A 25,707-nucleotide genomic window follows, 5' to 3' on the forward strand; every position below is an offset into this window, starting at 1 on the left:
CCTCCGGTGCCAAACAATCATTAGATTAAACCTGAAGACGTTGCACTTTGTCCCAGATAACTTTCCTTTCTGATAACGTCTTTATAAGCACAATATGTCCCCTTGTGTTTTGTTCACTCATTCATTGCTTACTCTACAGTATGTGTGGGATTTGGGCACAACTGCATAGAAAAGTGCACCGTTTCACACTTGGGATTTGATTGCAATACAGTATGAAACAAAAACAGCAAACTCAAGCATATAAGAGCGCTTTTATTTACTAAAGTCAGGTAGAAATTTTTCATCAGGATGTTCTATGATCTTTTTAAGATACAATCAAGGTGCGTGACAATAATCTGCACACAAAAAGGGGGCAGATTATCAAAAAAACAAAGAGAAATCCTCAAGAAAGTGACAGTTCACAATACAAAAAAAACAACTTTAACAATATTAAACACTTACCAGCTTTGCTAACAAAGATCCAAGAGGACAATAAACATTGGAGTACAATCCAGATATGACGTTGGTTATCTGTTTCATTGTGAGGCTTGGTAAGAGCTGTACAGATTGTACAATGTGAGTCAAGCCTTTTTTCTCAGCTAGCGAACACATGGACGGGTGTTTTATTCTAATCCGTGAAGAGTGTTATGTGGATGATGTTATTAACACTTCTTCATCAGGCACTGAATTAGGAAACAGAACGACCTAACATCTTGTCCCAACACCTCCTTATATGTTTGGCCCATCGCCACCTAGATGGTTGTGTCTCCATGGCAACAGAGAAGATTTAATAAACATTTTGGAAAAAAAGGTGATCCCCTGCCGTTCCACTCTAATTCAACAATCAAATTAGTATGAAATGGGTTGTGTTTTTTTCAATAATGAATCTCCTACTACAGTACCATCACGTTTTGGCTGAAACTGATGTTATTCTGATTTGGTTCTATATTTGGCTGATGTGGCCTTTTAATCCTTTAACATCAGAAGTCACGGTCCCAACCAGAGAACTCCTCATCTGCCTTCGTCTGATCAAGAGGGAAACGATCAAAGTTGATGTAGCAGGGACCCTGAAGGAGGAAAAAGTGATAGTTAATTGAAAAGTGGGGATACATTCAATACACAGTCCTGTCAAACCATGACTTATTAACAATAGCCTGTCTTTGTAAATAGAAGGTTGTAAGTCAAAGGCCATGAAAACCTGTTTAGCTCCTATTTAGCTCGGGCTGCACCCAATTCCACTATTATCTGGCCATTAAATAGGCGTTATCAGTCACTATAAGCACCATAAATGTGGGTCAGTAGGGGCCTACTACGCCTACTACATTGTAAAAGTGAATCTTAAAAGCAACACGTTCTAACATGTTGTTAAACTGAATGAAACGTTACATTTTGAACACAAACAAAAAGGCTTCTTTGGGTTTAGGCAACAAAACTACAACTTCTTTAGGTTTAGGCAAAAAACCCACTTAGTTAAGTTTAGGGAAAAACATTGTGTTTTTGGTTAAAATAACTACAAACACAAAGACAAGTTCACATTGTTGTTCTCATACAGGATGCAAACTCCAGTCTCCTGGGTGAAAACTCTGTGTTTTGTATCCCATCCCTGACTCCCCCCTAATGGATTTTCACACTTTCTAAAGTAAAGCACCTGACTTCAGTTTCTGCTGCTGTCATAATTACTACGGTCGCTAGAGGTCGCTGTATGATCCTAGAGTAAATATGTTTCCCTTGAAACGCGATTGACAATGCAGTTTTGTGTTGTATGGGAACGTAAATTTGAAGAGACCAGGCTGAATGAAGCACATAAGCTGAGATTTGACATTGCGTTAAATTCCTAATAAATAAATAAATAAATACTATCTAAGGAAGTTTTCTTCTCAAAATTTAACTTGCACATTTAGTAAGGCATATTCAACGTCATAGAGAAATACTGAAGATTTGAAACCACGTTTTAAACTGACTTTTTAAAATGTCAGTACATCTTAAAAATGACACAAAGTCCTCAGTGGAAGTGAACCGGCTGTTTTCCTTAAACCAAACAAAAGCCACTTTTCACATAATAGTAAAAAAAAACAAAAAAACACTCAGCTACAGGTTTGACTTGCCTTGCGTATGAGCCGGACTGTGGGGGCGTCAAGCTGACCCACGCGCAGCTTGTGCCAGTTCATACTGCTGAACCACCTGAAGGGAAGAGATGAGGGGGATTTCAGGTCAAACACACTGAGAGGAAGAAATGAAAAGCTCAGCCAGCAGTATAATAAAAACCAAAAACAAATATTCACATTACCAGCTGGTGAATACTTCCTGTGTCTTTTCACCCAAGGATTATGAGATATCACACATTTTACTATGTAACAACCACAGACATGACCTGTTGCCATGGTTACCTGTGATGCCGGACATCTTTGATTCCATTCTTGGTGTTTCCTAACCTCTGACCCGGCCGAGGTCTGCAAACAAAAACACAAATTCAGACATTTACATCCAATTTTTAAGATATGTGCATTCAAAAATGATTAAAAAAATACAAGAGCATATTATGATACAGTGTATTACTCTGCAGATATGTTCAATAATTCAAGCTCTTCACTGGGAGTAACTGTATGATATACTCAAACCTCTATGTAATCTTCAAATACATGCATGATCCAAGTTATTCAGGCAACACCTTGAGTTCATTTTGAATATCACATTAGAGGATTATCAGTATGTGAAAATGTAATAAACATGCAGTCAATATATTTGTCTCACCTGCACATTTTGCTGATAATGGACTTGGATGCTTCACTCATGTAAGGTGGATACTTGAGCACCCCGTCCAAAATCTTGGCGTAAATCTTCTGCGGCTCTGAACTTGAAAAGGGAGGGCTGACGAGTTGAAGAGAGAAGACATTGTTTTAATCGTTCGACCAACCACTCAGTGAGTTGCTGTTGGGTAACCTCAACCTGGGTTGTGCAGATGTCAGTCACATTTCCCTGCTGCCATCTACTGGTTAACATTTGTGTTACTCTCTTGTGACATAAAATCATGCAAGACAGCAGAAATGCTTCCAAATAAGGGCTACAGGTGTATTATTAGTATTACCTTCCCACCAACAGCTCAAAGATCAGAACGCCGAGGGACCAAAAGTCAACTGCAAAGTCATGTCCCTGGTTCTTGATGATCTCTGGGGCCATGTACTCAGGAGTACCCACAAATGAGTAGGTTTTCTCACCACGCACCAACTCCTTGGCAAAACCAAAATCCACCTGCAGAGAGACACACACACATTATCATTTGCACAGGTGCAGCATTTAAATGTGGAAACACTGGTGAGCTTGATGGGCAAAAACATACTTTTTCATGCATTGGTCAATTTTGTTAATTTGGGCTATTTTGCTTCCGTAACATGTCTTCTTTCAGACTAGTGGAAAGAAAACATTCAAAATACACATTTAGGTGTTTATTTTACTAAAATTTTATTAGATAATACCTAATGCATATTTAAAATGTAACATTTTAGAAAACTTGCAATATAAAAAAAGTTGTCTTAATGTAATGTGGTACTAACCATGTCATACTACTGTAGCTTGTTGCGAAGGAGGTAAAATAACGCTCTAAACTTACTCTATTTTGGCGAGGAAAAACTGCCGTGGCCATTTTCTAAAGAGTCCCTTGACCTCTGACCTCAAGATATGTGAATGAAAATGGGTTCTATGGGTACCCACGAGTCTCCCCTTTACAGACATGCCCACTTTATGATAATCACATGCAGTGTTGGGTAAGTTTTAGTCAAGTCAGCACACTGACACACTGAGTTTGCCATGTTATGATTTGAACATATTTTTTATCCTAAATGTGTACCTGTGAAAATTTCTGGACAATATTTGTCATTGTTTTGTGGAGTTATTGATTTACAATAATAAATATGTATGCATTAATTAATAATAAGATAATAAGCTAATACCTCATTTGCATATTTAAACATAACATTTCTGAAAACTTGTAATTGCTTTAATCACCTGCGGAAGTTTCATGGTGATATCTATTAGATAAAATTCACCTGGGGTGTCTCCCCTTAAAGAGTATAGAAATGGACACACATGCACAGAGAAGTACTCACCAGTTTGACGTAGCCCTTTACGTCCAGCATCAGGTTCTCAGGCTTCAGGTCTCTGTACATGATGTTCTTCTTATGGAGGTAGGTGTAGGCCTCCACCACACAGGCGGTGCAGAACATAGCCATGGGCTCGTCAAAACGCCCTCTGAAATCACAGACTTGGACGGTTCAAACACCCCCTCTACAACAAATTCCTCCTCTGCTCGCTTTAATTTGCTTTCAAACTAATTTATCACCTTCCAAAACTTTCTATCAGTGCGATGGTGCAACTTCAGTAGCAATAAATTACGTTTTCTACCACTAAAACCATCACAGATTATGCAGGAATGCTCAAATAAGACTTCCTTTCTTTCATCATGTCTCATTGTTTTGCACTGAGGAATAATTCCACATTGTTTAACAATATTCTGTATGAGGAAACTAGTGTGTTTTCTCACACTTCTTTGAGTTTGGTCCAGATCTCTCCTCCAGCACAGAACTCCATCACCATGTAGATGTATCGCGTGTCTTTAAAAGCTGCATGAAGCCTGCAGAGAGAGCGAACAGAAGAGCAGAATTAAAGGCCAATTAACACCTCCGAGTTCTCTTGTGTAATAAACTGAATTTATGTGTGCTTCTGTGATCGTAGATACCTGACGATGAAGTCACACTGGATGGCTTTAAGGATCTTCTTCTCAAATAGCATGTGCTCCTCCTGTCTCTTGGCAACAATGTGCTTCTTGCCGACTCGTTTCATGGCGTAATATTTCCCATGATTCACTGTGGTCACCTTAGAATGACAACAAAACAATGATCATCAATAAACTATTAGTGCTAAATGTCCTGGGTTTATATGAAAATTTCCAGTATTGCCCCAAAAATATGGGCTTTTGTGATAGACTGGTGTTTAGATGGCAGTTTGGAAGCAGAAACAATCTTTACTGAATATGTATTAATATCTTTAAAGGTCGACAGGTTACCTGATAGTTCCCTATGCATATAGTAGGCTAGTATTGGGAGTTTGGACTTTCTCACTGCAACTTCCTGCATACTCTGGCTTTGTTAGGGACTGTATGAAAATTATTGGGGGAGGGTTATCTGTTTTTTTTTTTATTATTTTTGTTGAAGGGAGGGTAGTTCAGTTTTTGGGGGAAAGCAAGAGTGGTTCTTTTTCTCATCCCTGATTGATTTTTTTTAACATTTCATTCTTCCCTTGCAAACATTTTTGTAAAAAAAGAATTTCCTCATATCCTCACGACTGGTATTTTGCAATATTATGAGGAGGGTATTGTACTTGTTAAAGGGAGGGTCCAAGGAAACTATAAATAACACAAGGAAGGCCCTTGCTTTCCAATAAAATGAAACTAAAGATTCAGCCCGCTTCCCATCCCAATAATGTTTATACAGTCCCTTAGTGTTCTAGCTCCAGTCTAATGTATTTTAACCATAAAAAAATGTGGTAAAAATGATTTTTTATTGACTCAAAGAAATGACAACAATCCCAGTATGGTTTTGTATAAGAGAACTAATGCATTTTACATTCAAGCAAATATTGAAACAGTGTTTATACAAAGACAAACACACATAAATCCCCTCACCAGCTCAACACGGCCAAACCCTCCGACTCCAAGCGTGACAGGAACTCCTTGATAGCGACCCTCCTGGTACGGCACGGGGACCAGGTCCTTAAACCTCAGAGTGGAGCCGGGACTGACCGAGACAGACAGATGCTATTTCATTTCAAAGGAACTCATTTGTGTGATTCATATGGTTGTGTTGCATCTTTCAGCCTTCATCTACCAAGTCTTCATCATCTTCAACAACCACTCACCTCGACTTCTCTGGAGCTTTTGCCTCCTGCGCCTCCTGAAGCACTTTGAAGCTGGGAGTAAAATAACAAAAATGAATCAGGGCAGTCTATTACATGTCACACTATTCTCACTAAAATGGGGGGAAAGATTCATGTTCTGCTGTACGTACTCGTCAAACAGCTCCAGGTGTTCTACGGGAATTGTCTCTTCAAATACCCTAAACGAAAGCCATTGTTAGACAGACTGCATCATTCGGAAAAGTGCACAACCAAAAGCAAACAGTTCAAACAAGGTGACAGCGACAGAGAATACACTGGAGGAAAACAGCCTGACCGAACAGGAACACCAATTTAATGTAGAGTTAGACTCACTCCTTGTCGATGGAGAAGCAGGTCACAGGGCCGTCGGCGGTGCAGGTGGCAGTTCTCAAGACTTCCCTGCAGGAGGAAAAACATTGCACATGTCAACTCAGAAAAAACTCTGTCATTACCGTACATACACATTTACACCTCAGTGTGAATTTTGTGTGTAACAGAAATTTGAGAATCCTTTGCATTCGCACCCATGGGTGGATTATGAGACAATGGGCCTCTGGGCACAGGCATGCAAAACGCTACATCATCTTTCCTACATTGCAGCAAGACCCACAGACTTTATGGTGGTTTTGCTCCTTTTTTGTTGTTGTTTTGTGTCTATTTGTGGTCATTGTGTGCCTTCTTTTTGTCGTTCTATGTCTCTTTTTAGTCATTTTATGTCTTTGTATTTGTTTTGCGCCTTTTTGTTATTTTGTGTCTCTTTGTGGCTGTTTTGCCCCTTTTTTTTAGTTATTTTGTCACTTTGTGTTCATTTTGTTTCTCTTTGTGGTTGTTTTGCCCTCTTTTTATAGTCATTTTGTGAGTCTTTGTGGTCATTTTGTGTTTCTTTGCAGTTGCTTTGCGTCTCTTTGTAGTCATTTTATGTCTCTTTTTGGTTGTTTTGCCCATTTTTGTAGTCATTTTGTGTCTCTTTGTAGTCATTTTATGTCTCTTTGTGGTTGTTTTGCCCCTTCTTGTAGTCATTTGTGTCTCTTTGCAGTTGCTTTGTGTCTCTTTGTGGTCATTTTGAGTCTCTTCCTGGTCGGTATGTGTCTCTTCAAGTGGCTTTCTACAGGTGAAGGCCGGGGGGCCCCTAACACTTTGTGCTCGTTAGGCTTGTTTAGTAATCCATCCTTGTTCATACCTGAAGTGAAATTGATGACATCTTATCTTACATATTTAAGGTTTTGTTTTGCTGCAACAGGACTGTCATCATCTAGATCAATAAACTATGGCAGCTGATTTGTTGATGTACAGGCTTTTCCCAGCACGTTAATATTTGTGAATACAGAAAAGTAACAAAAGAAGTGATGAAGTGTTACATATCTATTAATTAATTGATCTTGCTATCCTGCTTCCAATAAAGCTGCTGTCTTACACTCAGGGAAAACCAGCTGGATGATATTTGATATTGGATTTACATACAATATGTTTGTTTTTTTAGGCAATTTCACAGATACCCACAATAAAGAAATGTTCAGAGTTTTTCTCATTTTGGTGAAGCAATTTTACATTTAGAAGGTAATGGTCCGGTTGTATAATGTCAGAGATGACAGCAGCCAAAAGAAGGTGCACAGAGCCGTGGATATTGCAAAAGGCTCCAATAAAACGCTCTGAGGCATGAGTTGCGTTGCCATGGTTACCGTATGAGGGCCTGTTCCCCGAAATGCTCCCCTTTTCCCATCCTACGAATCTGCTTCTGCTGCCCATTCACGTTCTTAGACACTAGGACCTGAGGGGGGGGAAACACACATGAGAGGGATAATGAGTACATTATGTGAACAGCATACAAACATTTAAATAAGAGTTTACGTACCTCTCCTTTGAGGATGATGTAGAATGTGTCTGCTTCTGCTCCTTCTCGAACTATAACATCTTTGTCCTGGTACTTCACCTGAGGAAGACGAGACAAACACGATTACAATAATAAGGCTCATTTCCATAAACTAACAAAACTTTATCAAATATGTTTGTCTTGAAAATAAAGAACATGCACAAATATTACACCAAGTGCCTTGAAAATGATGTAAAATACGTCAGCATTTCAGGAACTATCCCCGTATTTAACTTAATGACCACCTATTTTTGAGTTTATCTTCAAATACAGATGTTTAAAAATGTGTTATATCAGCTCACCAACACTGCATTTCTACTAGTAACAGTCACTTGTAACACTCAAAGTTCAGTGACATCTTACACACCTCCTCCATAGAGTCAATGATTTTGGACAACTGGACATCATTCAGGTCCCTCAGCGTACGAGACCTGTGACGACATGTAGGAAATATAGCAGGCGAGTTAGTTGTTATATGGTCCATTAAAGGTGCAGTGTGTAGGATCTGGGTGCTAACCACTGCACCACTGCGCCACCCCATTTTGGCCAATAGATCCCCCTAAATGTTACACACTGATCCTTTAAGAAGACCAAATCAAACAAGATATTTCTATTCGCTGCAGAGTTTAGAAAACTCACGTCTTCAAGAAGCCCATGAGCTGCTCTCGCTTCTTCTTGGACTTGTTAGTCATGATCGTCCTGTAGGTCTGTCGCTCTATGCACCACAGACGAACTTCTGCCTTCGCTGCAACAAGTGGAAGTGATGAAAGGTTAAGACTGTAAAGTCTGGCTTTGCTATCATCAGAAAAGAGTACAAGGAGCTGTTATGGACTCAAATACTCAAACACTGATAACAGCCCCATGCAGGTGATAGAAACACAACTAACTCCATATGCTATTTCTACCTATAGTATGAAGATGTACTTCCAGGAGTCATCATTACACTGACTGACCTTTGACTGTTGCTGTCCGTTTGCAGTTGTATAAGATGGCCAGCTCCCCAAACACATCACCAGTGTTTAGGCTGCGGAGGGCCCGGCCTGCCTGGGAGACGAGAAGCTCACCAGCTAAGACGTTGAAGGAAAAGAAAGTTGCTTTATGGAGAAATTTCCAAAATATTTTCAACATATAATATTGTATTTATGTCGTTGTGTTTTTTTAAAGAGGACCTATTATGCTCATTTTCAGGGTCATACTTGTATTTGGGGTTTCTACTAGAACATGTTCAGATGCTTCAATGTTCAACAAAATGCTTTATTTTTCTCATACCGACTGTGCCGCAGCACCTCTTTTCACCCTCTTTCTGAAACGCTCTGTTTGAGCTCCCGCCCCCCCAAAAAAGCCCAGTCTGCTCTGATTGGTCAGCTGGCCCACTCTGTTGTGATAGGTCGACCGAACCAAACTCTTTGGACTTCGCTCCAGCTCCGCTCTAACTAGCTTTGTTAGGTCTTATGCAAATGTGTTACTTGGTGACATCACCACGTTATGGAAGCAAAGGCAGGACTTCAAGCAAAGGCAGTTCAGGAGCGGTGTTTCTGTGGGGGAGAGTAACTCCCTTTTGCGTGCACTTTGTAACTTTGCAGACCTTTTACATTCACAAAAAATGGGAGAGGGAAAAAGCACAAAAGCATATTAGGTCCTCTTTAAATAAGGGTTTTTCCCAATAAAAACAGAGAGCCTTAGAACATCATTTATAACAGAACTTTAAATAAATGCCTCCATCACATGCAGCCACAGCAAGACGAACACACTCGGGCATGTCCCCACCTGCTACTATGTACATGCTGTTTCCTTCAGTGCCCTCTTTAATGACGTCCTCCCCCGGTTTGTAGATGGATACCGCTAAGAGATCCACCATCATGGCTGTTTGCTCATCGTCGAGGAGGCTCAGGAAGTCATTCTTCTGGATGGCTTTGACGATCAGATTTGTCTCGCTGGTGATGGGAGGTGAGAGAGGTCACTGAACTCTTGTGAAGCTCCCAACATGTATACCCATCATACATTATTTAGGTGTTTGACATGTGCAGGAGAGGTAATTAGATCGGATTTGCCACAACGGCAAATGAAAAAATCCTGTGCAGTCTTACTTAAAACGGATGTTCTGTGTGTCTTCAGCAGTACTGATTACCAACCTGGCAGTTTTCTTCACCCTCTTGCGTGTAATCTCCAGGGTCTCTGGGATCGGTTCGGAGGCAATGACAGCCGCACGGCTCTTCCTGACCTCCGGTTCAATCTCATTACCGCCCTGAGAGGGAAAATCTGAGGCAGACAAACAGAGGAACGCAAAGGGAGGGTTAACTGCTGTAAATAACTGAATGATGAATCAAAGGTCGCCTCGTTCATGTGTGTGTGTGTGTGTGTGTGTGTGTGTGTGTGTGTGTGTGTCTGCCGCTGGTGCCCATGTTGGCATCTTACCAAGATCATGATACTGACCATGTAGCTCCTGCAAAAGTTTTTCTTTCTCCTGCAGTCGTTGTTCTATGAGGATAAAAGCAGAAAAAATATATTCAATGTACAAAACATCACAAGGAACATGCTGATATATTATGACAATCTCTAAAATGTAGTTTCAGTGCCCTCTGGTACCAATATACACCGATACAATATGTAGGATGAGCTAATATCAGCCGATATGTGTGTGGTTTGTAAGATGCGACATGTTGTTGCAGACTTGTATTGTTATTGCGATTCAATCCCTTACAAACATGCATTAAAGAGTAACAAAGTCAAAAATTGCTTCATCCTGCACATTAGTGGTGGTTTTACACTCTTTGTGCTCAGCTCACTGTACAATAGTGATGTAAAGTCGTGCTATAGTGCATCGCTACTGTATGTATATCACAGCTGGATGTGGTCACAACCCAGCTGTGATGTTGGTTGTGGTCTAATGTGAAGTTACTCTTTAAAGGGACAGTGTGTATAGGATTTAGTGGCATCTAGTTGATTGGTTGCAGATTGCAACCAACTGAGTACCCCTCTGCTCACCCCTCCCTTTCCAAGACCGCGATAACGTGAGCCACCGAGTGCAAAACCGCGGTAACGCCGTTGGTCTCGCTCAGAGGCCATCTTTACCATAATAACACTACTTTAGGAGCAACGGGAATCAGACAGACCACAGTTTTGCAACTCACGTTGGCGCTGTTTCACAAGCGTGTCGGAGAACAACAGTGGACTTCAGGTAACGTAAAAACGTGAAAGGCTCTCTCTAGAGAACAGTGTTTGGTTTAGTCCGTTCCGGGCTACTGTAGAAACACGGCGGAGCAACATGGCAGACTCCGTGAAGAGAACCCGCTCTCCATGTAGATATGAAGGGCTCATTCTAAATTAATGAAAACACAACGATTCTTAGTTTCAGGTGATTATAAACTAATGAAAACCTAGTTATGAATATTAATTGCTATTAGATCCCCTGAAATGTTTCAAACTGTTCCTTGAATGTGATATAGTTATGATTGTACTCACCCAGGTCTTTGTTTTGCCTCTGCAGCTCGTGGTTGATCATACATTGTTTTTCTAGCTGCTGCCTCAGCTCCTCTAGTTGCTTCTCCATGACTACAATGAAAAAAATACACAAAGAAGTAAAGATATATGGGAGGAATCGATAGAGTGAAGATAAATTGCAGCACAATCAGTAATAGGCAGTTTATATGATGCCTCTGAACACAGACATAAAATACAGTAGCCTACCAAACATGCTGATATGTGTGGAGCCCCAGATATCATATTTCAACTGTATGTAACTATACTGGATGCCTTTTTCACAAGGCACTGAACTCTACTCCACTGCCTGCACACAGCAAGAGCCCCGCTGAATAATGCAGACTAATGATGGACAGTTAACAGGGTGCTTTCTGAATGCTGTCACACCCTGCCAGCTTAGTGCTAAAGATCTATTACTGCACCTGATAGTGGCACAGAACCTGTCAAAATAGTACAGAAACCTGCCTTATTAGCTCACTTATTGCAGGCTGTATGTGTATGTCTTTATTCTCTGTGCTTTTACAATAATGTGTGGCATTAAAGTGGACCTATTATGCTTATTTTTCAGGTGCATAATTGTATTTTGGACTTCTATGAGAACATGTTTATATGCTTTAATGTTCAAAGAACACTTTATTTTTCTCATACCGGCTTTGCTGCAGCACCTCTTTTCACCCTCCGTCTGAAACGCTCTGTTTGAGCTCCCGCCCCCCTACGGAAAAAAGCCCAGTTTGCTCTGATTGGTCAGCTGGCCCACTCGGTTGCGATTGGTCGACTGAACCAAACTCTTCGGACTCCACTCCAGCCTCACTCTAACTAGCTTTGTGTGCCAAACTAGCCGCTAGGCAGGTATTATGCAAATGTGTTACTTGGTGACATTACCACGTTACAGAAGAATGTTGCATGAACTTTGGGCTTTGTAACTTTGCAGACCTTCTACATGCAGAGCTGTATAATTTAAGTGTCTAAGTTTGAGAGTGGAACAAACCGGGCCACAGATATGTGTGCATGCAAACAAATGAATTGGCACAGATTCATTAGCACTGCTGCGTGAGGTTAACCACACACCATTCACTATCTTTTCGCCATGTAGATGATCCGTGTGCATAAGCCCTCATAACCACTATTTTCATTTAGCTGTTAATGGAAAGATGCCTCTAATGACAGGCCAAACATTACAATCAATACAAACGCAAGGTTACTCTCGCTCATCACGTGACCCCCTAGTTACCACTGCCTCACCCTGAACATTGGACAGCTCTGAGATTAGACTTGATGTTCAAGCAAATCATAAAGTCACTGAGCAACTGCCCAACAACCTCTGACGGAAAAAATATATAAAATGGCTCCTGAAGGTTGATTCTTTGAGCTGAATAAGAAAAACATCTTTACAGCGGTCACCTAGATTTTGATATTTTCCATGACATCAATGATTCACTATCAACAAACAATGTGATAATCCCGTCCAGCACGTAAAACCATGCAGCTGCAGTGCCAGGAGTTAATAGGGCACGTGCTGCAGGTCATTACAAGGAACACAATGGCGACACAAAATGTGTAACTACATACTAGAAAGTCAAATTTGCCTTGGGGAGTTTAATTAAGCTGCTGAGCTGTGAACAAACATCATTCGAAAGCTTTCTAGGAACTCGCATCGATAAAGAGACAACTGGGGCAGATTGGGATGATAACCTTTAGTGCCTGCTTGTCAACATTTAATGAAGGGAAAACCTCTCTTAGTTTAACTCTGTCAGCCTGGGGCGACTGGAAACAGTGATCCCAGAAGAAGCTGCCCGCTGCTGGTTGTTTTATTATTATTTTATTTAGATGATGCAATGGTTACAAAATACTGAGATATGTCTCTTAAAGACTGTCAAGTTTGACACATATTTGCAACAATGATCTTTTGGAAGCATTCGCATAAGCAGCGATTCATCCAGTAGATGACAACGGGAGAGAACGGGAATTAGCAGAGACAATTAAAATAACAGGGACTGCAAAAATGCAAAATCTTACCAAGTATATTTGTCTAATTACTAGACAAAATATCTCATAACACTGAACATAAGACATAATCACCTTACAAATAACATTTCAGTAACTAGTTTTTAGACATCTTGAATATCTTGTTAAGTGATGAAATACTACTTTTGAGCATTACTTATTATGACACACAGCTCTTCATAATACTAGTGAAATACAGCTAATTTCAAAACCTCTTTTTTATCCAGAAATGCCTAAATGTCACATCTTATTTAAGGAAATTTTACCAAGATTTTCACTTGTTTCATTGGCTGATTTTTTTTTTATTAGAAGCGAAAACTTCTTGTATTCATTGTTTTTTTTAAACTTATTTTTAGAGTGGCTTATCAGCTGCACAGGAGGAACATGATGCTGAACTGACCACTATTATACTAACACAAGCAGCAACATGCTGCACATTCCATACTGCCTCATTACTAATTCATGGCCAAGTGTAACTACAGCTGAATTCTCATAAGATGCTCTGTAATAGAAACCTGGAGAGAGCATGTGTCCAGTCTGGTGGTGTGTTTACTGGATGTTAGGGCTTTCTGGCACCTGCACATCTTTTTACTTATGATGGCAACAACTGCACCTCAATGAAGGAGGCCATGAATAAACAGGTGTATTTTGCTGTTTACAAGCCTGTAAAGGTAAGAATTTGCACTTGATGAAAGCGGTCCTCTCTTACATCCTGACATCCAACTCTCAGAGTCACGGTGACATGTGATATGTAGACAGACAGACAGTGAGTCCCACTCACCTGCAGGCTGTGTGTGTGTGGATCAGGAGAATAGATGAGTGTCTGTCCAGCCTATAAAGGCCGCATGGACCATAGGAGCCAAATAATCACTCTGAACTGCTCACAAGATCCAAAGAAGAGGTGTATTCAATATCTGAGACGTGCTTGACCCCCAGACACACCTGCAACCTCTCTAGCATTACTTCTTCTTCTTCTTCCTCTTCTACCACCGCACACTTTCCCAGCTTACATTGCCATGTCTGCTCTTCAGCTTTTACTATTTTTACTTCTCTCCGTCTCTCTCTCTCTCTCTCTCTCTCTCAATCTTTCCTGCTCTTTCTCTGTCAATCTCAGCAGCAATGGTGTTGAATCATTAACGATGACCTGAGGCTCCTCCCATCACACCAGGTAGAGGTATACAGGCAGGAGGAAGAGGAGGAAGAGGAGGAGGAGGAGGAGGAGGAGGATGGACTGGAGAGATAAAGCTGAAGTTGGGGTGTAAAAATCATGCTTAAATTCCTAAAATACACATTTTTTGTGTGTGATTTCAATACATTATTGTTGTCTCTCAAACAATGAATCTACGTATTGTGTTGTTTTTTTTATTTCTGTGACATTTAGCAGTGATATATTATTGCCTGCTGACGTATTAAGACAAATACCTGAGTGGAGGCGTAAGTAAACAATGAGAAAGTCATTGTAAAATATGACAGAAAGGAGGAAGTGAATTGAAACACTTTCTTCCACCTTGATATTTTTATAAACCGAGGACAAAAGAACAGTTTTTCCAAAGACAATCTCTTTACAGTGTGATCACAGAGAGCGCCTTCACATAACTGACAGGGAAATTATCAAAGCTGAGGGCAACCAGGACAACTCTGATTAGATCTGCCGGAGTTCGAGAGTGCCCACTTCATTAGGTTCTCATTTTTCCACAGCGTAAATGCCACTGGATGTTTTCCAGGCCGCAGCGTCATTAAATGAATCTAAATGAGGCTGAAGGGTTCGCATTGTGACAGAGGGTGTGGGCCTTTATTGTTCGCAGTTAATTATTGATACCGTGCCTGGTTAATCAACGACATTAACGACCCCGCAGACCAGAGATAAAAAGGTTCTCGGATTGCAGCTGTGGAACCGGAGGGAGCTCGGTGACAGGCGGCGCTTGTGACGTGTTATGACATTTTTCCATTATAGGACCAACACTGTGATACCTGTTAATCACAACAAACCCAGGATGGATTACGGGTTGCTATGGACCTTTTCATTGCCATTCTGTTGCTAGGGGCAACAGCTTTGGTCCAAGTTTACTTCCTGTCAGCTACTGCATTAAAGTGGCAGTAGGCCGTTTATTTTTTGGCATCAAAAATTCCATAATAACCTTTCAGAATAATTGAATTGTTAATTAATTATTAAATATGTAATAATTGAAAAGTGTTCTGAGAGATAACTAGACTTCTGCACCTCCTCATGGCTCTGTTTTCAGGCTTTAAAAATACTAGCCCGTGACGGGAGACTTTGGTTAATCACAGGTAATTTCAGAGAGAGCATTCCTATTGGCTGTGCTCCGGCTGGTGGGCAGTGCTTGGTATTTCTTCAACTGTTCTCAACATGGCTGACGGGTCACAAACTTTCTGATTTTACAGCTTAACAGTACACTACAAGATGTTTCTGAAAACATTTGAGGCATAAATAGGCATTACAGTAACATAATATTGATTCATATTTGATCAGTGCTGCCTAGTTTGACCGTTTGATCGGAGCTTAGGAGTGATTGACAGCTGCTCAGAGACGGCAGACTCCAGCTCGGCTCTGATTGGTTGTTTTCCTCCGGTCTGTGAAATCTTGCAGATGCCGTTAGGAGCACCAGAGGACACCGGAGGACACAGAGGCACATGGGTTTTTTCAGATTACCTTTCTCATGCACTACTGTCAGGATATAGTGACCTTTTTTTAATCAGATTTTCTCCATTTCTACCTACTGCTGCTTTAACAAACATTGCAACAGGAAATATAATAAGGGCCCATTTAGATTGTTTATGTTGTCAAATATGAGAAGGTCTATTGACCACAGACACCGATGCGAATGAGTTCATTTTATCTTCAGTTTACAATCACTTCCAGATGTAAAATCATAAAACTGAGATTAAAATCTGTATCATTGTCATTCTTTAATTCAAGTGTAATTCAACAAACAAAAACTCAAATAGATAGTCCATAATGCCCAAAGTTCTTTCAGGTGAAGAGAGTAACAATCTTAACTGATATTGCAAACACAGCTCATAAAGAAGAGAAACTGAAAACAACCAAAAAGCATTTGTCCATTAAGAAATACACAGCAATTAAAAGGCAAGTGAAAGTGGTGAAGATCTGCAAAGAGCTGATGAGCAAATACACTCAATATGCCAACAATTAGCAACATTTGCTGCTATAATCTTGATCTGAGAGTCAAACAGCTGTAGCTTCTGGTAAATAATGACATAAATGAATAATACCTTGGTATTGGTATTTTTAAAATGGTGTGGTTGTATCATCAGTGCACTATTGGTGATACACAAACAATAAAATCCTTCTACATATTCTCGACTGATTTGAAAAGACATTCAGTACACTTACTGACCTGCTTCAAATCAGCAATTCAATACAAACTACACATCAAATAATCATCATGTGGACTGCGAGTGGCCACGATACAGACGTGATAGACATTCTTTTGTCTATCGCCCATTCCTCAAACTACAATGTGCGTCAGTGACAAACTAAAGGCAGATTACAACACACAAACTCAGAACCACTCACTATTAAATTATTACTACATACAATGCCTCAAGTGCTTTTTACATTGTGTCGGCTCATTCACTTCATTTTGATGTACATGTGCATCATTTACATTGCAACCAAGCACACTGCGAAAAAGCATATACAAGCATACAATGCTTTTACAATTCTTTTTTTTTTTTTTTTTTTTAAATCAAAAGCTATTTTACAATTCCATAAGTCTTTTTCTTCATGGCAGATATGTTTGTTCCTGCTGCGTGGATGTTTTTTTTAGGTTGAAACTGACAGATCTAATAACTGAGCTGTCAGCAGGATTGCCTCAGAATATGGTATGCGTTGAGAAATTGTATACAAACCATGCACGCAGGGCTGAGACGTGGGGAAGTATAATCCTTCAAGGAATGTTGCACACTTCGAAGAAAAACAAGTCTTGCAAAACCAAAGTAGTGCATGAGGAAAAAGTGTTCCAATTTTCACATTAAATTCATTTCAATTTAAATAACATTTTAAATAACATTCTCACAGAGTGTCCAAAGTCCAAGCGCTCGTTTTCTAAGAGGGAATAACTGTGCATTTTCTTTTCAACACACTACAGAGCTTCATGTGAAGTTGGGACGGCATGTGGGAGAAACAATAAGATTAAAAGCAATTTATAGTCTTTTGACTTTCTTTTTTTTTTAACTAATATATTATTATTATTTTGTGTATTGATGCAATATTAGGCTTCAACGTAGCTCTGGACTTCTTTTTTTAAACCTTCTTTGATTGCTCATTAATTAAAAGCTGAACCTGAGAAGATGAGGAGGTAGATAGCATAGTTGCAGTGAGGTCATGTGATTGTACAATACAGTCGGTCATTCTCTGTGCAAACATGGAGGAGACCCAACATTTTAGTGGTTAGATATCGGCATGCAAAGCTGAGCAATGCATTTTTTGTGAATTGCTGTTCTGCTGCTATGATGCCAGTGACTTCATATTCTTTTTCCGCTAGCAGTCGTCCTGGTATTCAGTCAGGTGGGTGGAAGATGATCCGCTGCTCTGTTCGTCCTTAATGCAACAAGCTTTCTTGATGTCCTTAGGGTGCTCAAAGGCGGCTTGGACGAACTGACCAAACAGGCGCTCCATGTAGCTCTCACCCCAGGGAAACAGACCCTGCAGGAATGCGATGTGTCCTCCGTAGGCCGTCAGCAGCAGAGCGACATTAGGCAGGCTCCGGACTATGGTCAACGGGAAGGCTGAGGAAATACATTAAAAAAAGATTCAGTGAGATAGCCATGTTAAAACATTAGATAGAAAACATCTTTTGTAGCATGGGGACAGAAATATTAACCACAGAGCAACCAAGAGCAACTTCACACACAGATGTGATGCTGAAAAGACGTCTATTGCTCAGTGGGGATTAATCTGTTGATTATTTTCTCGATTAATCGATGAGTTGTTTGGTCTATAAAATGTCAGAAAATTATGAAAAATGTTGATCAGTGTTTCCAAAAGCCCCAAAATTACATCCTCAAATGTCTTGTTTTGTCCAGAACTCAAAGATATTGAGTTTACTGTCATAGAGGAGTAAAGAAACCAGAAAATATTCACATTTAAGAAGCTGGAATCAGAGAATTTGGACTTCTTTTTCTCCAAAAATTACTCAAACCGATTAATCAATCATCAAAATAGTTGGCTATAAATTCAATAGGTGACAGCTAATAGATTAATCGTTGCAGCTCTAAAAACACATCCCCTTCACAAATCCTTAACATGCATTTAGACCCACACACACACCACTGCACCTCCATTTTACTATAACATCTGGCGGTCACCCAGAATTCATAGAACTGATCACAAAAATAATGTTAATTAAGTGAAAAGTTACATCAGAAACTGCACGCCTGACACAACGTTCATCTTCTCCTGTTGTCTACTCACCGTTTTGGGGAGAGAAGGGGTCGTCAGCAGCGTTGAGACACAAGATGGGAACTGCTGTGTTGGGGAGTTTATGGTCCGGGCTGGCATCGTGGTAATAGTCCGTGCAAGATTTATAACCAAACAGCAAAGAGGTGAAGCGTTCGTCAAACTCACGGATAGTCTGCGCCTAGAAGAGACGGGATGAAAAGGAAGAGGAATCACACATGAAGGGAGATGAGAAAACTATGACAGAAAAGCAAAATGTAAAGAACGAGCCATACCTTTAAGACATGGTCAATGTCCACCACTTTCTCCAGAACCTTCCTGTGCCTGTGACAAACAGATGTGTGTTTGTTTTTTTTAGTCAACAACGAAACAAAATTGTTAAATTAAATTCAGAAATTAATGAAATTGCGACTTATCTGACCTGGTGACAGCATGACACAGGCCGTTGGTGAGGTATCTGTTGAAGAGCAGCCAGTTGAGTGGTTCTTCCATAGAGGCGGCGGACTTCAGTGCGTTCCAGGGGACTGAGATGGTGAAACCCGCCACCATCCCTGACTCTGTGCGCTTACGGGCCAGGTAGTTTAATAATAACATGCTGTACAGGGTGAAGACAGAGAAAGGAAACACAGATAGGATAAATTTGACCATAAAATAACTTTTTCGATAGAGGAAAGCAAGCAGTTGGAAACCATTACAACATGCACCAACTCACCCTCCCAAAGACACACCAGCACCAAGCACAGGGGCATGTGGGTAGACTCCTTTGACATGGTGCACCACACACTCAAGATCTGAGGTATTGGCAGCACAGTAGGTGACGGGCGTCTGAAGCGAGCAGAGGGACAGAGGAGGAGCGTTACATGCTGTGTTCAAGTGCCAGATTTTGTGTTTGAACTGCTACTACAGCTGGCGTCATTCTATATTCATCTGATTGTCTCAAGAAAAATCCAGTGAAAAGACCAAAACCCACATTCCCTTAGTTCCAAATACCCTGCCCGACTAGTATTTAAAGTTCCCTTTGTTCCTACTGAAGATGTAAATCTTTACAAATGGGACACAAATATATAGTTAATTTGTTTTAAAAAGGTTAAAAAAAAGTTTAATTTTTCAATTCTGGCTGTATGGGTTGCAGCTGCCGCAGTAGTGAGACCCAGCCCTAGTCGTTGACTAAAGCAGAATGAGCGAGAGAATGAGTGTTTTGAAATGGCTACATGGTCCAAAAGACAGTCGAGAGGCAAGTGCCAACACTGGCCCTGACAGTTCAGAGTCAGACGAACCTTTCAGTGCTGAAGAGGAGTCGGAGTCGCCACTTCTAGCAAAATGGAAAGACGTTACTAGGATAGCTACATCAATCTGGGATTTACCATCACAGGTCCAGAGGAACAGCAAAGGCTGTATATAGGCGAGGTGGCTCTTTCATTGAGAGTACGTGATATGTGGTCTGAAAAGTTTGGGAACCTCTTTTCTAGTGAGTGAGTATTTAAAGCAGCAGGACGGTCTATGTTTGACTAAAAATAAACTACAGTGCCCATGTTCATCCTTCTGAAGGAATACGTCACCCCGAGTTCAACAGTGCAGCTCATTGATGTGTTTTTAATAGTTTTTGGACAACAATGGAGATCTACAGTACAGACGTACAGCATAAGCTATATCAGACCAATACTTGCTCAATTCATTGTTGATTTTCGTCTTTTCATGGGATTTGTTGACCATAACAAAAATACTGAATATCCTGTCTTATTCTTTAAAAAAAAAAGGTGGAAATAGCAGGAATATTAAGTTTCTCTAGTTTTACTTACCAACAACTCTTCCCCTCCAAGCCCTCTGTTGTTGAAGACCACACATCTAGGAAAGAAAACATCTATAAAAACAGCTACAGCAGCTACTGGAAATATTAAATTCACTGCAATAGGAACGTTCAGGGTGTTCACATTTCACTTCTGATTTTGGCACACGGATAAATAATTTTATCATTTAAGAGGGAGATAAGTGAGGAGCACAACGGACCTGTAGCCGTGGCGGGTTGCCTGGATAATGGCATGGCGCACATAGGACTGCTTGCTGTTGCCTGTGAGGCCTGGGAGGATCAGTACTGTGGGGCGGGTAGAGGATTCTGGGTAGGTCGCGCTGTCCCGATTGTCCACCCAGTCCAGAGAGATCTGACCACCATCAACCGTACGGATCAGCTCACTGAATGGATGAAGGGACGATTACTATAGCACATGAACTTAAATACTATAAAACATACTGAAGAACGATAACAGGATGACTGCGTCAGACAGCTAAAGGAACATAAAGGGAACTCGTGCAGGAGGTTCATCCTACTTGCGATAAGTGACGGGGGGTCTGGACTTGAGGACGGCACAGACGAGGGTTTGAACGCGGCCTCCCCAGCACCAGGGAGTGGGACTGAAGCACTCAGCCACCACAGGACAGTGCTTGTGGAGGAATGCACTGAAAGCCGTGCTTGAGACAAGGGCTGGCGTCTGAGAGGAATCGAGACAAAGAGGCAAAACACAGGTGTCTTGTAATTAGTACTTGTGTTACAAACAAGAATTTATGCAAAACAAGCTGGGGAAGGGCAGATAGTATGAGAGGTATGGAGGTATGTGGTAAACAGTACAGTGTTCTACAAAAACTGAAAAACAAACATTTTCTACAATATAAGAACATGTCATATGAAATTCATAATACTGTATATGTTTTGTTATAGTAGTTAACTAGCCCATGATATCTGGACTATAACACATACAAAACATACAGCATGAGTATTATGTGGTATTAAGCCAACATACACTCACTGAGACAGATAACCAAATTATTGAAAATTGAATGAATATTAGTAAGTCATTTATCAAGTTACGATGCCAAACATTTGCAGTTTCCAGCTTCTCAGAAGATGTAAACGTTTGGTGTTTTTTCTCACATTGAAGGCATCACCTTGGGCTTCAAGAAATTGTGACGGGCATTTTTCACAATTTTTTTTATATTTTGTCGCCTAACCAAAAAATGGATTAATTGAAAAGGTAATCAGCAGATTAATCAATAATGAAAATAACCAGTAACACTTTATTTCAACCTCCCTACAATTTGTTTAAGTGTTTATTAGTTGTCAACAAGTATAACTCGTCCTACGAGAGATCAATAACTTGCATATAAAGTTGAAAGAAAATGGTTAAAACAGTAGATGTGTTAAAAGCTGAAAAAGATATGATTACAACTATGTTAATGATGTTATCAAGCATTCATTACCGCTTTATACACCATTTATGGATGCCTATTATGATATACAATTAGAAAATTAGATTAAATCTCTTTATGACTACGATATAGTGCGTTATATGACTTGTTTATATGCTGGTTATAATTGCCAAATAGATGTTAGAATAAAGTATTACTTAGCAATTAACCATTAGTTGCAGGCCTAAACATAATATGAATCAAATCTGTGTTAAAATGCCCTCAATTTTGTAGAACAAAGTACAGTAACATTATGCTAATATATAATATATTCATATATTAACCATACATATTACATAGCTCAAGAAGTCATAATAGGATTTTTTTTTTCTTCTGGTGTGTTAAATAAAGATAACTTGAACAAAATGATTCAAAAAAAACTTTTAAAAAGAGATATTGAAAAATATAATAAAATAAAATAAAGTAGACTGAGATCAAATAAAGAAATATGTATATATTTTTAAAAATACAGTTAAATAAAATAAAATTAATACAAAATAAATAATAAATAAATATTTAATTAAAAAAATAAAAAAAATAAAGTAGACTGAGATCAAATAAAAATAAAAATTAAATAAGAAAATATGTTTTCTTTCAAAAATACAGTAATGTGAAAATATAATTAAGAAAAAATAAAAGGAAAATAAATAAATAAAACAAAACGAAAATACAGTTAACAAAATGAGTAGAATAAGACTAAAAAAAGAGAAGGGATAAGATAAAGATAACATAAGATAACATAGCATAAAAAATGACCCCAAACCTTAAAGTAGACTGAGATCAAATAAAAATAAAAATTAAATAAGAAAATATTTTTTAAAAAAAACAGTAATATAAAAATATAATTAAGAAAAAATAAAATAGAGAAAATATAATGGAGCAGACTAAGATAAAATCCAAAAATAATAATAAATACATATTTAATAAATATACATAAATAAAATTTAAAAAAAAATTGAATTATTAAAAAAAAAAATTTAAAAAGAAATATTGGAAAATACAATAAAATAAAATTAAGTAGACTGAGATCAAATAAAAATTAAAATTAAATAAGAAAATATTTTTTAAAAAAAAACAGTAATATAAAAATATAATCAAGAAAAAATAAAATAGAGAAAATATAATGGAGCAGACTAAGATAAAATCCAAAAATAATAATAAATACATATTTAATAAATATACATAAATAAAATTTTAAAAAAAATAATTATTAAAAAAAAAAATTTAAAAAGAAATATTGGAAAATACAATAAAATAAAATTAAGTAGACTGAGATCAAATAAAAATAAAAATTAAATAAGAAAATATTTTTAAAAAAAAACAGTAATATAAAAATATAATCAAGAAAAAATAAAATAGAGAAAATATAATGGAGCAGACTAAGATAAAATCCAAAAATAATAATAAATACATATTTAATAAATATACATAAATAAAATTTAAAAAAAAATTAATTATTAAAAAAAAAAATTTAAAAAGAAATATTGGAAAATACAATAAAATAAAATTAAGTAGACTGAGATCAAATAAAAATAAAAATTAAATAAAAAAATATTTTTAAAAAAAAAACAGTAATATAAAAATATAATCAAGAAAAAATAAAATAGAGAAAATATAATGGAGCAGACTAAGATAAAATCAAAAAATAATAATAAATACATATTTAATAAATATACATAAATAAAATTTAAAAAAAAATTAATTATTAAAAAAAAAATTTAAAAAGAAATATTGGAAAATACAATAAAATAAAATTAAGTAGACTGAGATCAAATAAAAAAATAAAATTAAATAAGTTTTTTTGTTTTTTTTAAATACAGTAAAATAAAAATATAATTATGATAAAAATAAATAAAATGAAATGAAAACACAGTTAACAAAATGAGTAGAATAACCCTAAAAAAAGAGAAAAGGGATAAGATAAAGATAAGAAATAACATGTCATAATAAAGAAATGAGCGCAAACCTTTCCCCCAGTGACTGACCTGACACTTGCGGCCCCACAGATAGTACAGTGCGGCCGTGAGGGAGCAGATGAACACCGTGTAAGGTCTGGAAACACACTCCCAATATGTTCTCCATAGCTCCAAATGTGATAAAAGCATAGTTAGCTAACCGGGTCTAGCTGACGGTAATGTAACGATGAATGACTCCTTCAAAGCCGACACAACGGGGACAGACAACAGACGTGTATATATATAGTTATTAGTTACAGTAATGCGCGACAACCTGCCTTCATCACCACCAGCTAACGTTAAAGATGTGTTACAGCTCCTCCTTCACGTCCCATCACCTCTGCCGGTGATGGGAACTAACCGGTAATCCACCGGTAAATCCACCTGCCCGGTGTTTCCTGCTGCTTCCTGCTTCGTATGTTTAAAGAGACACATCCAATGTCAAAGTCCTCCTCATGTTCTACGGTCCGGCTTTACCATGGATCTATAGATGTAGGACGAGAGAGGGCATCCAGAGACAGGCAGGACTACAAATAGAGAAGTGCACTACTGCACATGCGCTGTTCTGCTTCCTCTTCTGCTTCTTTGGTGCTTATTGGCAACCAGCTTATAGGAGCATTACCACCACCTACTGGACTGGAGTGTGGAGCAGTAGCGGACAGGCAGGAAAATAAATAAATAAATTTAAAAAATTTAAATAAAAATAAATAAATAAACAAATAAAAAGATTAATTAAAAAATAAATAAAATTAAAGCCGCAAGCGGCATTTCGCGGGTTATAGCCTTTCGCGCTCAAAGCGCCCCCCTAGTCGCCGATTTGAATGACACTTTCAGCGGATGTTTCAGATACTCTTGTGAACATATGCTGCAAGTTTGGAGACAATGGGCCAAAGGCTTGGGAAGTTAGGTCTATTGATGTGCTGAGCCCGCCCCTTAAAAATGAATTGGTCAATAACTTCACAACACAATGACATATCAACAAGCTTTATGCAACTTTTGATGAGCCTGGTCCAATAATGATTCGCAGAAAATATGCCAGCAATCAGACCTACGGTTTAGGAGGAGATGTCAAAAATGTGTTTTTCAAAGAATTCAAGATGGCGGAAAATGTAGTCAGTGGACTTTCGTGGTCCAAGAGACTTTTTTGTAGATCACATTCAGCAGCACATGTCTGTCAAATTTCTAATCGACGGGACTTATGGTGTGAGGGGGCTGGCCGTGAAAAATTTTATAGCGCCACCATGTGGCCAATTGTTTTCATATTTTATGTGAAGCATTATGACATCATGTACAGTTATGGTACCAAGTTTCATGTCTCTAGCTCGTTCCAGCTCACAGCAAATTGAGCAAAGGCATAATTTAGCATAAAATGCTAAATAGGCCACGCCCACATGCACCGATCAATACGACACTTCAGATCTGTGTTAATACTTGCCCCCAGAGTATATGCACCAAATTTGATAAAATTCTGTCCACCGGATCTTGCGCTATAAGTTTTTGACAGTTTTGGCGCCCCCTATGGGTCAAGCGGAAAATGCTTTGGTACGCCTATTCCCAAACACGTACTGAAGATATCTACCAAGATTTATGATGATTTGACTAATGGTCAATGAATTATGGCCAATTTCCTGCTAAGCTCCGACCATTGAAAAGTTTGTTGGTCAACAGCTTCATAACGCAATGAGGTATCAACACGCTTTATGCAACGTTAGATGACATTAGTCCAATGATGATCCGCAGAAAATTTGGTAGATAATCGGACCAACGGTTTAGGAGGAGATGTCAAAAATGTGTTTTTCAAAAAATCCAAT

At 38.7% G+C, this 25,707-nt stretch overlaps 2 protein-coding genes across 4 annotated transcripts; both read right to left on the minus strand.

Moving 5' to 3' along the window:
- Window positions 1-232: 232 nt before the first annotated feature.
- On the minus strand, window positions 233-14,349 carry prkg3 (protein kinase cGMP-dependent 3). 2 transcript variants are annotated; one of them, XM_037751276.1, is made up of 22 exons: window positions 14,043-14,349; window positions 11,240-11,329; window positions 10,211-10,255; window positions 9,910-10,036; window positions 9,545-9,711; window positions 8,731-8,844; window positions 8,417-8,522; window positions 8,145-8,208; window positions 7,760-7,837; window positions 7,587-7,675; window positions 6,241-6,306; window positions 6,039-6,086; window positions 5,890-5,940; window positions 5,657-5,768; window positions 4,712-4,848; window positions 4,517-4,606; window positions 4,083-4,224; window positions 3,065-3,228; window positions 2,731-2,847; window positions 2,367-2,429; window positions 2,085-2,160; window positions 233-1,046 (listed from the first exon to the last, which is right to left on the minus strand). In XM_037751276.1, the coding sequence occupies exons 2-22, from the start codon at window positions 11,325-11,327 to the stop codon at window positions 960-962; spliced, it is 2,031 nt and encodes a 676-aa protein (XP_037607204.1). In that variant the 5' UTR covers window positions 11,328-11,329; window positions 14,043-14,349; the 3' UTR covers window positions 233-959. The 2 variants fall into 2 exon arrangements, with proteins under 2 accessions (XP_037607204.1, XP_037607203.1); XM_037751275.1 differs by having other exon boundaries at window positions 10,193-10,255.
- A 1,821-nt stretch (window positions 14,350-16,170) lies between these two features.
- Window positions 16,171-24,510, minus strand: LOC119477289 (phospholipase ABHD3-like). Of its 2 annotated transcripts, none has more exons than XM_037751306.1 (9): window positions 23,927-24,510; window positions 21,027-21,187; window positions 20,709-20,891; window positions 20,501-20,546; window positions 19,414-19,526; window positions 19,123-19,296; window positions 18,977-19,025; window positions 18,717-18,882; window positions 16,171-18,031 (listed from the first exon to the last, which is right to left on the minus strand). In XM_037751306.1, exons 1-9 carry the CDS (start codon window positions 24,044-24,046, stop codon window positions 17,784-17,786), a joined length of 1,260 nt encoding a protein of 419 aa, XP_037607234.1. In that variant the 5' UTR covers window positions 24,047-24,510; the 3' UTR covers window positions 16,171-17,783. The 2 variants fall into 2 exon arrangements, with proteins under 2 accessions (XP_037607234.1, XP_037607236.1); XM_037751308.1 differs by having other exon boundaries at window positions 24,175-24,496.
- Window positions 24,511-25,707: the final 1,197 nt, after the last annotated feature.

Source organism: Sebastes umbrosus, chromosome 18, assembly GCF_015220745.1.
Source record: "Sebastes umbrosus isolate fSebUmb1 chromosome 18, fSebUmb1.pri, whole genome shotgun sequence".
NCBI classification, from domain to species: domain Eukaryota; kingdom Metazoa; phylum Chordata; class Actinopteri; order Perciformes; family Sebastidae; genus Sebastes; species Sebastes umbrosus.

Excerpts from the sequence above, each read along its gene's own strand:
- prkg3 (XM_037751275.1), bottom strand. The coding sequence starts at position 11,327 with ATGGAGAAGCAACTAGAGGAGCTGAGGCAGCAGCTAGAAAAACAATGT. Across the intron at positions 7,676-7,759 it reads ACATCATCCTCAAAGGAGAG|GTCCTAGTGTCTAAGAACGT; the intron begins GTACGTAAACTC and ends CCCCCCCCTCAG. Across the intron at positions 5,769-5,889 it reads AAAGCTCCAGAGAAGTCGAG|TCCCGGCTCCACTCTGAGGT; the intron begins GTGAGTGGTTGT and ends TGTCTCGGTCAG.
- LOC119477289 (XM_037751306.1), bottom strand. The coding sequence starts at position 24,046 with ATGCTTTTATCACATTTGGAGCTATGGAGAACATATTGGGAGTGTGTT. Across the intron at positions 19,297-19,413 it reads GCTGGTGTGTCTTTGGGAGG|CATGTTATTATTAAACTACC; the intron begins GTGAGTTGGTGC and ends CACCCTGTACAG. Across the intron at positions 18,883-18,976 it reads ACATTGACCATGTCTTAAAG|GCGCAGACTATCCGTGAGTT; the intron begins GTATGGCTCGTT and ends CGTCTCTTCTAG.